This window comes from Triticum urartu, chromosome 1A, assembly GCF_056163025.1.
Source record: "Triticum urartu cultivar PI428250 chromosome 1A, HENAU_Tu73, whole genome shotgun sequence".
Taxonomy (NCBI): Eukaryota; Viridiplantae; Streptophyta; class Magnoliopsida; order Poales; family Poaceae; genus Triticum; species Triticum urartu.
Window position 1 is genome coordinate 274,055,007 of NC_141873.1, and position 12,730 is coordinate 274,067,736.

General features: G+C 48.1%; 1 protein-coding gene across 1 annotated transcript; it reads left to right on the top strand.

Moving 5' to 3' along the window:
- The first annotated feature begins 284 nt into the window (after positions 1-284).
- LOC125529022 (cyclin-dependent kinase inhibitor 4) lies at positions 285-3,838 on the top strand. Its single transcript, XM_048693433.2, has 3 exons — positions 285-773; positions 2,938-3,138; positions 3,333-3,838. Exons 1-3 carry the CDS (start codon positions 469-471, stop codon positions 3,397-3,399), a joined length of 573 nt encoding a protein of 190 aa, XP_048549390.2. The 5' UTR covers positions 285-468; the 3' UTR covers positions 3,400-3,838.
- Positions 3,839-12,730: the final 8,892 nt, after the last annotated feature.

Below are 12,730 nucleotides of genomic sequence, written 5' to 3' on the forward strand. Positions count from 1 at the left end.
CTGGTGGCCGCTCGGGAGTGCTAGTGGGCCAACGGCGTCCTAAAAAAACCGTGAACAAGCAAATGCACACAGCCCGCCGTCCTAAACTGTCACAGAAGATCCTGCGCCCCAAGTAAAAATGAAAATACAAATTGAAAAGGAAAAATAAATCCCAATCCCTCTCCCTGGAAACCATAAAAAATAAGATTCCACCGAAAAGGAAATCCAAATGAAAGCAAGCCGCCCCTCGTCTCCTCTCTCTCTCTCTCTCTCTCTTACCTAAGCCTCCGTCTGTAAATAGCAACACCCACCCATCCACCACCCCGCTCGCCCCCTCTTCCTCTACTCCAAACCAAGCCTCCTCTCCCTCCCCCATTATTCCCGGGCCTCGTCGCTCCCAGCTCCGCCTACCAATTTACCCGCGCCTCGCTTAAATCCGCCAAAGCGCACCCAGCGGGGCCCCAAACCCTAGCCCGGGCCGCGCCGCGCATGGGCAAGTACATGCGCAAGCCCAAGGTCTCCGGCGAGGTGGCCGTCATGGAGGTCGCCGCCGCGCCGCTGGGGGTCCGCACCCGCGCGCGGGCGCTCGCGATGCAGAGGCAGCCGCAGGGGGCGCCGGGGGCCAAGGACCAGGGGGAGTACCTGGAGCTCAGGAGCCGGAAGCTCGAGAAGCTGCCCCCGCCGCCGCCGCCGGCGAGGAGGAGGGCGGCCGCGGCGGAGCGTGTCGAGGCCGAGGCCGAGGCCGACGAGGTGTCCTTCGGGGAGAACGTGCTCGAGCCGGAGGCCATGGGGAGGTGAGCCTTCTCCTGCGCCCGCGATTTTCTTCGGTTCATGGGGTTTTATTTCTCGGCGGGGGGATTATAACCGTGCCAGGGTTTAGGGTTTTGTGTCGTACCGAGAAGCTTTGGATTGCTTCTTCTGTTTCGCGCTTCGGCTCGTTCCATTTTTCCTTGTCAATTTGGCTTGTTCTATCCGTGCTGCGTGCGGGGCTCGAATTTGGTGTCGATGCTATTTTCCCCAATATCTTTCTTATTAAGCTTTGCTGTTTATTGGGGATTTTTTCTGTCCCAACTCTTCTTTCGCGAGTTGACCGATGCAATAGTTCTCTGTTGTTGCTTAAATTTCGGTGTGCTTCTCCTTCTTTCTTTTCTTTAGTGTGAGTGTTGAATCTTTTTTGCTCTGTTAATTTCCTGGCCCTCTCCGGTGCTAGTAATGGGTTTAGCTATTCCAAAAATTTATTCCAAGAACCACTTCTCAGTAACCTATTTTGAAGAAATTAGTGCCAAGCAGCAGCGAAATGCTTGCCTGGTGGCCAATTTATATCAAGAAACCCCCAATTTCTTTCTATGTTTCGATTTTGTTCAAGTGAAGTTGTTGCACCCCAAAGCTCAATTACAATACCAGTGCTGTATTTGGCCTCCTCTTAGTGGGGTTTCATCCAGTAGCCTTGGCCCCCTTTTCGTTAGTGGGATGGAAAAATCATCCTCCTTTCCCTCCCGTTCTTTCCACCATTTCCCCCTGGCCTCTCCCCTGTTTTTCTTTGCTTGTTGTAATGGAGGTGGTAGGGACCTCCCAATCTTTTAGTCTTTTAGCAACCAAAAGCCCTCGCCTTTTGCAAGAAATTTCTCTCATATATCCCCACAAAAGCACCCACCCTTCTCAGACCTCATTTCTTGATGGGTTCTCTACTACTACTAGCCTGTCACTTCTTTGGGTTCTGGAAGGTGGGAAAAATGTCATGTCGCGGTGAAACCTCTTCCTGGGCTATGAAGGAGGGGTCGTCCCATCCCCCTGTACCAGAGATTCGTGTGCAGTTTTTGGTGCACAAGCTAGGGAAAGCAAGAACGCTTTAGGCTAAGCTAGACTATAGCTTCTGCAGTTTTTGGCCAGAAACATTTTAGTATTTGTCAGGAGCTAACAAATGTTTTGATTGTATTATCTTGTAAGCAGTAGGTACGCATCTTCGCCTGCCTAAGCTGGTCAAAATCCGCATTTAGCCTGCATGTTTATGCTATGATAGCGCCATTTTTCTTGCTACTTGCATTGCACCATCAGCCAAAGTACCACGTTGTGGGGGCACTTGTTTGTAAGGGACAATGGGTGCAGGTAAGAGGGAGAGAGGGGGGAGATAAACAATACTTGACAGGCAGTAGGCTGTGCCATTTTCGTTGCCATCTTTGGTGCACCATCAGGTATGCCACAGCTTGAAGGTGTCTTGGTGGTGGTGGGGATGGCATGCACCAACTGGGAGCTGTTTGCATCTCTAGCCATGGCCTGATGGTACTACTGCATCAGTGGATCATGGTCCTGAACAGTGGTGGGTCTGCATTCCTGGGCTCCCCATGCACGTCCTAAACAGTACTTGGAGGGTGGATGTGCGTGATCTGAACAGCGCGTGTCTAAAAATCATCCATGGCCCTCCCAAGCATAATAGCCAGGTGCAAGTCAGTGTGTGTTGTTGGGCCACTGTTGGTGGCCGGCCTAACTTTGGCAGCAGCTTCGGATGCTGGGGCTGGAGTTATTGGCTGGGTGGGGGAGAACCTGGCCTACTCATGTGACACTGAGAGTTTGGGGGTTACCTAGCCCCAACCATTTTTTTGTTTCCCATGGGCCTTGTGTTTTGGTTGTGTTCTAGCCTTTATATGGCATATGAGATAGATTGAAGGGCTGTTTGGTTAGGCAACTTGTGGCCCCAATTTGTTTGAACTAACCTTAGGCAAGTTCGGTAAGAAATGTGTAGCAAATTGTGGCATTGCTAGGCCTAGTTAGAACCAAACAACCCCGGATACTCATAAGGGGGGGGATTCCTTATTTTTTTATGACCACGGATGATATCGATATGTTTTCTTCTTTTTGCATACCCTGTTAAGTTACAGGTGATTTTTTCCCTTTTGCTACGCGTCCTCGCTATGGTTGTTTCTAAAAATTGAGTGTGTATGTATGTTTTGTGGTTAGCAGGGGTACCAGGGAGACGACGCCCTGCAGCTTGATTAGGGACTCGGGAATGATAAGCACTCCTGGATCCACAACAAGACCGAGCCACTCGAATTCCCATCGCAGGGTGCAAGCTCCAGCGCGCCATATTATTCCAAGTTCAGCAGAGATGAATGAGTTCTTCTCTGCTGCGGAGCAACCGCAACAGCAAGCCTTCATCGACAAGTACGACATTGTTTGGTTCTCTCAGTCAGTTAACCTTGTCTAATTAAAAAAAAATCTTTCAATATCTTTGCAGTGAAGAATGCCAACTCAGCGTGCAATGTGGTTTTGACACGTGATATGTTCATGCCTTTGCTCTTGATAAAAAGTGTGATTATAACACTAACAACATGGTTTCATGGCTTAATAATCTTCAGGTACAACTTTGATCCTGTGAACGACTGTCCACTCCCAGGCCGATACGAGTGGGTGAAGCTAGACTGATAATTCTCCAGGAAGGAGAGCACCATGTATCTCTCTGCTCCCTCCACCTTAGCGTCGTGGTAGAGGCGCGCACCGTCGTGTTAGCTTTGTTTCCGTTGTAAAAAGAATTAGGGTTAGCCTGTAGTAGCCTCAATGGTTGTGTAACATACAGAAGTAATGCTGAGTTACACCCTAATCCCTCAAACTCCAATGTGACCGTTAGCAACTCATTCTGTAATGACCACCTCTAGGGCCTGATCTTATCATCTGTTGCCAGTTGCCAGACTAATGTAGTAGAGCTAGCTAGATATTGTATCACAGCTTAACTTCTTGTAATGTGGGCTGGGCTGCAGTGCCATCTGCATTCCAGTGTTGTACTGCATTGCACCTGAAGTGCTGTAACTTCTGTCTATACCCTCTGGTTCATGGTATGTGAAAAGTCTGGTGACAATGCTTGAAACCTGTGGCCTATTAATGTGCCCTTGATATGCAGTGGCATCTTGCTCAGTCAAGGACGCCACTGCCTGTGTGTCATTATTGCTTCTATGCTTTGTAGTATTTGCTATGCTCCATTGCTCATGCTCTCAACTTTCAGCTACTGGTACTGCTGCTGCAATACATCGAGCCTGGATTCTACTTGGAGTTCTCCAATGCTTGCCAACTTTTTGTGCATTGTGATGTGTGATACAATGTGTTTTAGGGACAGGGATTCGGTGACTTCACTGAGCAAAGTCTCATCGTGACTTTACCTAGGTGAGGGCCATCGGATCAAGATCTAATGGACAAGATTGGTCTAAATTTTATGCTCAAAATTCAAACTGTTTAGAAAAAATTGAAAAAATTCAGCTAAGTCATATATGTTCCATTGAATATTCTGGGAAATTTTCGTTCCATTTGGATAAATGGTTTAGCAGCTAATTGTGTTTTGAGCTTGAAATATAAAACCCTATTTAATCATAGACCGTTTATCCAAATGAAACAAAAATTTCACAGAATATGGAATGGAACATGTATGACTTACCTGAATTTTTTCAATTTTTTCTGGGCAGTTTTAGTTTTGAGTACAAAATTTGAATCAATCTTGACCGCTGGATCTTGATCCGATGGCACTCACCTAGGTAAAGTCACGATGAGACTTTGCTTAGTGAAGTCACCGGATCCCTGTCCGTGTTTTAGTGGGCGACCCTTTCACTGTGCGAGCTGCCAGTGCTTTTTGACTGGGATGGGTCATTTGGGATAGTTGCACTTGCACTGGCCGCTTTCTTTTTTTCCTACTCCGCTGTTAAACTGGTAGTAGTAGTGGTTTTGACAGTGTCCATCTTTTCACCCCCTTTTGTTGTCTGGTCTCCGGGGGCCTTTCTGCTTTCCACCTGCCATCCTGGGCTGATGAATGACAGTACTTTTCATATTGAAAAAGGGTAAATATGTTGACTTAACCTTTGGAGTGCAACCTAACAAGTGCTTAGTTAATTTTGTCTAGTTGTTTTTTACTCCTCTCAGATTTTGGCCGGTGCATCCAGTGCATCTGTATTCTACTAGTATATAGTTTAGTCTTTAGAGACTGCATATGTTTCCTAAGACTGACAGCATCCAAGGCCATACAGCATGTGCGATTCTGAAGAACTGTTGATTTAGTGTCCATCCATCCATCTTGCTGTGCTCTGCTAATCTAAAGGCACCCATCTGATTATATGTTCTCCGGAACAACATAGCTCTCATTTTATATAAGCCGGTCTATCAGGTACCTGTCAGAGCGAATTCTGAATTAATAGAATATAATCCTTTTGCGATTAGCTTACATTGAGACGTTACTGTCATTTGATATTCTCAAATGTTTTAGTAAATCTGGTGGTGAGACGGTTCACCCCCCATGAAACTGTATACTTCTGAAATTTCGAAATTCAAACAAGGTTATGTCCCGTATCTGCGGCTAATCATCGATATAAATGTCAGTAAATTCCTTGGCAGTTCTTGTGAGGTAAAAGTAGTACTCCATAAAATCTATTGTTACGCATTAGCTGGGAACATGATGCATTGTAGTATTACGTTAAATAATAATGATGAACACGTAATGCTATCAACAGTACATAGTTCTTATGATGGATGGATGCCTATGGTGTTGCCTGTTGCCAATCTCAATGCCTGGCACAAATATGAAAATATAAATCCAAATCTCAAGTTCCTAGCATGATTGCTGATGCAGCTCTTCCAATGTTGATATGCATGTCGCTGGAATGCTTGTCGTGATGACAAAATTGGAGGCAGCATCCTTTTGGTGCATCAGGAAGTGCAAAAGACAAGGAGAGCTAAAAGTGTAGGTAAGAGTTGGAACTTGCCTATCATGCTCATGTGTGATCTTAAAAGTCTCAACATGTACTCGCTTTATAAATCAATCCATCACCATGTCCATACAACAAGTTCAAGTGCACAGAAATAAAATAGTGATGTGCCATCAGCACAAACACACCCAAAGAAAGCATAAGAAGAAGTATAAAAAAGACCACCAAGTGGCCGCAGACTCAAGGGGCCTACTGCGAGGATAGTCGGCGAGCGGTAGCATGTAACGCATCCATCATAAGTCCCAGACGCTCGCGATTGCGCTGCCTAGACAACGGGGTGAATACAAGGAATTTGAAGAACGAATCAAAGGACCGTCTAAGAAAGACCCCTCAATCATGATCTTATTACGTGCCATCACAACTTCCAAACTAATGACGTAAACACAAGCCCGAAAGGCGCCTCTTCCTACCGGTCTGGTTGGCTTTGGTTTAAAGGAACCCAACGAGGTTCAGGTCCTCCCAATCAGACCCAAGAGCCTCACAGACAAAACTCCAGAGAACTCTTGCCACCATGCTATTGGAAATATGAGCAAATTACTACGAAATTTAATCCGAATAAATAGAAAATAGATCATGACAGCAATAGCAGAGATTAAACTAACCGTGCGAACTAGCATAATAGATGAACATATCACATCTAGGGCACATACTATGTAACGCCCACGATGTGGCTATATCTCCCACGTGTCGAAGCACGACTTAGAGGCATAACCGCATTGTAAGCAATGTCGCAAGAGGGGTAATCTTTACACATCCCATGTACTGAATAAGGAAAGAGATACATAGTTGGCTTACAATCGCCACTTCACACAATACATGAATAAAGCATTACAACAACCAGATACAATCAAGGTCCGACTACGGAACCAAAATAAAAGAAGACTACCCCAAATGCTACAGATCCCCGATCGTCCCAACTGGGCTCCACTACTAATCAACTGCAACAAAACAACACAACGAACAAGGTCTTCATCGAGCTCCTCCTTTAGCTTGGTCGCGTCACCTGCACGATATCATCGGCACCTGCAAGTTGGTTTTGGAAGTATCTGTGAGTCACGGGGACTCAGCAATCTCACACCCTCGCGATCAAGACTATTTAAGCTTATAGGTAGGGTAAAAGGTATGAGGTGGAGCTGCAGCAAGCACTAGCATATATGGTGGCTAACATACGCAAATGAGAGCGAGAAGAGAAGGCAAAGCACGTTCGAGAATCTATGATCAAGAAGTGATCCTGAAACTACTTACGTCAAGCATAACTCCAACACCGTGTTCACCTCCCGGACTCCGCCGAGAAGAGACCATCACGGCTACACACGCGGTTGATGCATTTTAATTAAGTTAAGTTTCAGGTTTTCTACAACCGGACATTAACAAATTTCCATCTGCCCATAACCGTGGGCACGACTTTCGAAAGTTCAAAACCCTGCAGGGGTGTCCCAACTTAGCCCATCACAAGCTCTCACGGTCAACGAAGGATATTCCTTCTCCCAGGAAGACCTGATTAGACTCGGAATCCCGGTTACAAGACATTTCAACAATGGTAAAACAAGACCAGCAAAGCCACCCAGATGTGCCGACAAATCCCGATAGGAGCTGCACATATCTCGTTCTCAGGGCACACTGGATGAGCGCTCCGTACAGCTAAAACCAAACCTCGAGTTTCCCCGAGGGGGCGCTGCAAAGGACTCTAGTTTGGACCAACACTCAGAGGAGCACTGGCCCGGGGGGGGGGGGGTAAATAAAGATGACTCTTGAGTCTGCAGAACCCAAGGGAAAGAAAAGGCTAGGTGGAAAATGGTAAAACCAATGTTGGGCCTTGCTGGAGGAGTTTTATTCAAGGCGAACTGTCAAGGGGTTCCCATTATAACCCAACCGCGTAAGGAACGCAAAATCAATGAACATAACACTGGTATGACGGAAACTAGGGCGGCAAGAGTGGAACAAAACACCAGGCATAAGGCCGAGCCTTCCATCCTTTACCAAGCATATAGATGCATTAATTAAATAAGAGATATTGTGATATCCCAACAAGGAACAAACTCCAATCTTCACCTGCAACTAGCAACGCTATAAGAGGGGCTGAGCAAAGCGGTAATATAGCCAAACAACGGTTTGCTAGGACGAGGTGGGTTAGAGACTTGACATGGCAATATGGGAGGCATGATAAGCAAGTGGTAGGTATCGTAGCATAGGCATAGCAAAAGAGCGAGCAACTAGCAAGCAAAGATAAAAGTGATTTCGAGGGTATGGTCATCTTGTCTGAGATCCCGCAAGGAAGAAGAACGAGTCCAAGAAGAAGACAAACGGACGTAGTCGAACGGATCCTCACAAACGCGACGTTATAGAAACTAACCAAAGAAGCAACACCGGAAAGAAAGCAAACAACATGGTAAACAAACATCACATAACATGGCATGATGCACAACCAAGTATGATGCATGTCCGGTTTAAATATGCATGACATGGCAATATGCAACAACCAAAACTACAAATTAAGTGGAGCTCAATATGCAACGGGTTGCCTATTGACGAAACACCACATCAATTATTTAGTTCTCTCTCGTTTAGGTACTCAACAATATTAAATGTCGTTAAACATGGCAAGAGGAGAAGCATAAGAAATTATACCATCTAAACAATTTAAATGGGGCCGGATATAACAAATAACGAATCCGGTAAATCCCCATATGCCTTAGTAATTTAATGCAATAACAAACTAAACATTTTAATTGTTGTTATCATGATGCAGATGACATGAACAAGTTTATGCAAATTTTATTAAAAGTTGACAAGAGCATTATGAAGCATTTGTCACCGTGGTGGAAAGGAAATGGGTGCCACGACAACGACAACGAAAACGGTGCCACGGCAGCGTTCCGGTTCCGGTAACTCGATTGAGATACCGATGCAAAGGAGAAGTGTGCGGATGCGTGCAAAAGATGGTGGGCGCTCCCGGATTCCGGGTGTCCCACGAGTTGGCGACAAGGAAACGAGTGACAAATTAGACACGGTGCAAACACGAGCATCTCAAACATCGCAAGCATTCGTTCACGGACGTCGTCTCGGGTTTATACCTTCGAAGTGTGCAAACGGGACGGTTCTCGTTCGTCGTAGAGGAAGTAGACGTTCTCGCGACGGTATTGGAAGTAGTGGTACACATCTCAGTGAGGAAGTAGTTGTTTTTGTTCGCAAAGCGGTAGTGGTACATGGTCATCGAGGAACTTGACAAATCCACGTTCAACGGTAGTCATTCCCGACGCTTGTGAACCACGGTTCTTCGGGCAATGGTAGTCGTACACGTCCGTAGGCGTTCAGGTCTTCCGTAGAGGTACTTGGCGTTTCCGCGTTGACGGTCTTGCCGGTCCCGGACTCGGCAACGTAGTAGTATAAGAGCGTCATCGGACTTGTCGAATCCGAAGTCTTCGAGGGTCGTCGTGTTACTTGGCGCTTGCGGTCTAGATAGCTCGAAGGGGTACTTGGCGGGTCCGAGGTCTCCGGCCGTAGTGGTACTTGGCGTCCCATCGTGTAGTCGTTTGTCGTAGTCGGACTTGACAAGATGCACACCGGCTGTAGTCGTACACGATTCGTAGACGTTCGGGTCTTCCGTAGGGGTACTCGTTACATCTCCAGGTGTAGTGGTACTTGTCATAATCCGAGGCGGTCTTGGCGATCTTGACGGATCCAAGTGACACCAGGCATACGTCCATGGTAGTCTTCGGACTTGGGCTCCGGGTAGATGACTTGAGGGTCTCAGTCAGGAGCACTTGTGGCAAAGAAGTGCCCGCGAATGAGACGATGCAACACGAACAGGAGGCGGATGTCACGTTTGGCGAGCGGCGGGGCTCCCTGGTCGGAGTCGGTAGGGACGGCACGAGGCGGTGACGAAGAGGTCGCAGGGAGAGCTGCTGGAGGTGGATGCAGAGGGTCGAACAGGAATGTGGCGGCGCAGCAGCAGCTAGTGAGGCGTGGGGGAGGCCTTGCGCGGTGCCGGAGACGGGGAACAGGTGGAACCGAGGTTCCCCGGCAGCAGGGATGGCGTCTGGCGATGCACGGCCCGGGCGGCTCGATGCAGGGCGCGAGAGGAGGCTAGAAGGCGCGACGGCGGCTTGCTGGACTTGGACGCGACGGCGCAGCAGCAGAGAAGCTTCGGTGGAGAAGCGGAGTGCTCGTGCTGCTCGGGATCGAGCCTTTGCTCTCCCGAGCAAGGAGGCGGCGATGGTGGTGGAGCGCTCCGGCGAGAACGATGCAGGGGAGGCCCAGCAGGCTGTGGTGCCCGGCGTCCCTGGCGACGCGGCAGGGCGGCGAGCTCGGCCCTCGCGTCCATGGAGGCAAGGAAGGAAGGCCATGGCAGGAGGCGCAGCGCGGGGTAGAGCAGAGGGAGGGGACGGCAGTGGGGCTGCTGCGAGCGAGAAGAGAGATCGAGGGGGAGATCGGGCGGAGATGGGTCACGGGCGAGAGGAACGAAGGAAGGGGAGAGGTGTCGAGGGAGGAAGGAGTCGGGCTGCGCGGGACCCTGGCGGCGCAAGGGGAGACGAGGGAGATGGGATCGAACGGGCTAGGGGTGCGCTAGGGTTAGGAGAGGGGCTTTGGTGGGCCTAGGAGGCCGGCCCAGCTGCGGGGAAGGATAGACAAAATGGGCTGGATCGAGGGGGCTTCTGCTGGACTCCTCTCTTAACCCATCTTTCTTTTCTTAATTCCCTCCGACAGAAATATGTGGAGAAAAGAAAGAGGGGCTAGAGGTAGAATATTTCAGAAAATAAAATATTCTTGGAGCGCTGGAACCTTGCACAAATAGAATAAAATGGTTTGGCAAATTTTTTGAGATAGAAAAATAATTCAAGTTTGAATTTAATTCAAACTTGAGCCATTTTTGAACCCAACCAAACCAAACCCAAATGAGCTGAAATTTGACACGGAGGTGGTATGCATGGGGTATGATTTATAGAGAAAAGGTGAACATTTTTATGTGATAGAAAAATGTCACCTACAATGGATGGTTGAATTTGAAAGAAATAAGCTAGTGATAGGGTTTCAACTTGAAGGGGGTTTTGGTGGCAAGAGAAAGATGTAATTGTGTTTGGTTGATTCCATAAGAATGGAATATTGATTATAGCTCCCTAATAATATTGGGAGGATATGTTATATAGAGAAATCACCCAACCCTCTATTTAAATGGATCAAAGATCCATGCCATTTATTTAGTTGAGTTAAGAAAAGAAATGACATGATGGCATGATGACATGATGCAATGCACATGATGCAAAGATGAAATGCAATAGACCAAACAAATCACATGACGAAACCCGACAATCATGGAAGGCACCTGAAGCTCCGGTCTTGGGGCGTCACATACTAGAAACATGAATTCTACCACGATCTCGAACAAGAAGGATAGAATCACATACGGTGCAGCAGGTGCACCACCGCCGGCGTTGATGTTGTCGCCCATGTCGTCGAGGATGAGGTTGCCGAGGTCGGGGAAGAAGTCGTCGTTCGCGAATTCGTCACTGCCAGCAGTCGCACGAGTGCGCTCCCCAAAAACCTGATCGCCCCTCTCCCATACATGATCACGAGTGGCGGGGTTCTGGAGGCCTGCTGTCCCTTCTCCCGGTGCACGCCGAAAGGAGGGATGGACAAGACTTGCTTGGCGGCCCAATGTTCTGGAACGGTGGTGAGAAACCATACGAAGCGGCAGCGGCTAGGGTAGACGTCTGCCTGCCTATATAGTGCGGGCCGGGTAGGTCGTGGGAGTAAATCCCACGTCCGAGTCGTCACGATCAACAGGAATCGGAAACGGTTCAGTAATTAACGCGTTCGTTAATTATTAATTAATGACTCATTAATTTTTCCCAAGCAGCAAAAATATAGACAACGTGCATAGCTCTGTCCTCGGCTCGGCTCAATCCCGCAACCCCGCGGCGCGTCGTGACGAGGCGTGGCGTGGCGAGGCGAGCGAGGAGGAGGCGTGCGCATGTAGGTCTTCTCTTCTCATGCTCATACAAGTGGTAGAAGAGCTCACCTTATAAAGAGGTGCAACTCTCTCTCAACTTATGAGGTGGGACTAAACTTTAGCCTCACTCACTCCACTCACATGTGTGCATGAATGGGCTAAGAGAATTTCAGAATTTTAGTTGGGCTTTGGGCCAAAAGCCCACTAGAAAATTCCAACACATGCAAGAGAGTAGGATGTGGGTCCCCGTCTCCGGGATACCACAAAGAGCGCACGGTCCATTACCCGGGTCGTGCCTCATGAGCACCTTTGTCCTAGATGGGAGCCGATCCCTCAAGAATTGCCACACAAATTTGATCTTCAAGGGTGCTTTCTATAGAGGAGTAGTCCAGGCAATAGTCGGCCTACGACACAAAGTATGATATGTTGAGACGACGTAGAAAACACCCAAAGGTGCAAGACTCCATGATACGGTGTCCTGATAATCCACGAGCACCGATGGAAGGGCAGCCCACAAATTATCCCACTCTATACTCTCCACCTGCCCAAATGACCATCGGAATAAGACGTTCCAATGGCCATTGTGGGCAGCTGTAGAGACCAACACCATCGGATCCGTGCAAATGTCAAATAAGTTTGGAAACCCCGTACATAACGGAACTCCACCAACCTATGGGTCAAAGCCAGAATAGAGTCCCCTCTCCATTGGTGATAGAGAAGGATAACCCTAGGCGGATCTTCTGCTTGATCCGTTGGATGGACTTCCAGAACTGGGATCCCTTCATGCGCGACCATGCATGGAGTGGCTAACCCCGCAAATACTTGAAGAAGTTGTAACCACAACCCCCCTCCCCTCGAATGATCTGCCAGACCCAACGTAGCATGAGGGCCGCATTCATGGGATGAGAAGCAAGGATGCATATCCCTCCCAGGTCCTTTGGCATACAGATGTCAACCCACTTTACCATGAGGTATTTTTCACGGCCGTTCGTCGCTTGATAGAAGAAATGTGATATGTCTTTATTAAACGAGTTGTGAACCCTCTCTGAAAGGATATACAACC

Bases quoted from the DNA above. Each gene is read 5' to 3' on its own strand.
- LOC125529022 (XM_048693433.2), top strand. From the start codon at position 469: ATGGGCAAGTACATGCGCAAGCCCAAGGTCTCCGGCGAGGTGGCCGTC. The intron at 774-2,937 runs GTGAGCCTTCTC...TGTGGTTAGCAG, and splicing joins GAGCCGGAGGCCATGGGGAG to GGGTACCAGGGAGACGACGC. The intron at 3,139-3,332 runs GTACGACATTGT...AATAATCTTCAG, and splicing joins CAGCAAGCCTTCATCGACAA to GTACAACTTTGATCCTGTGA.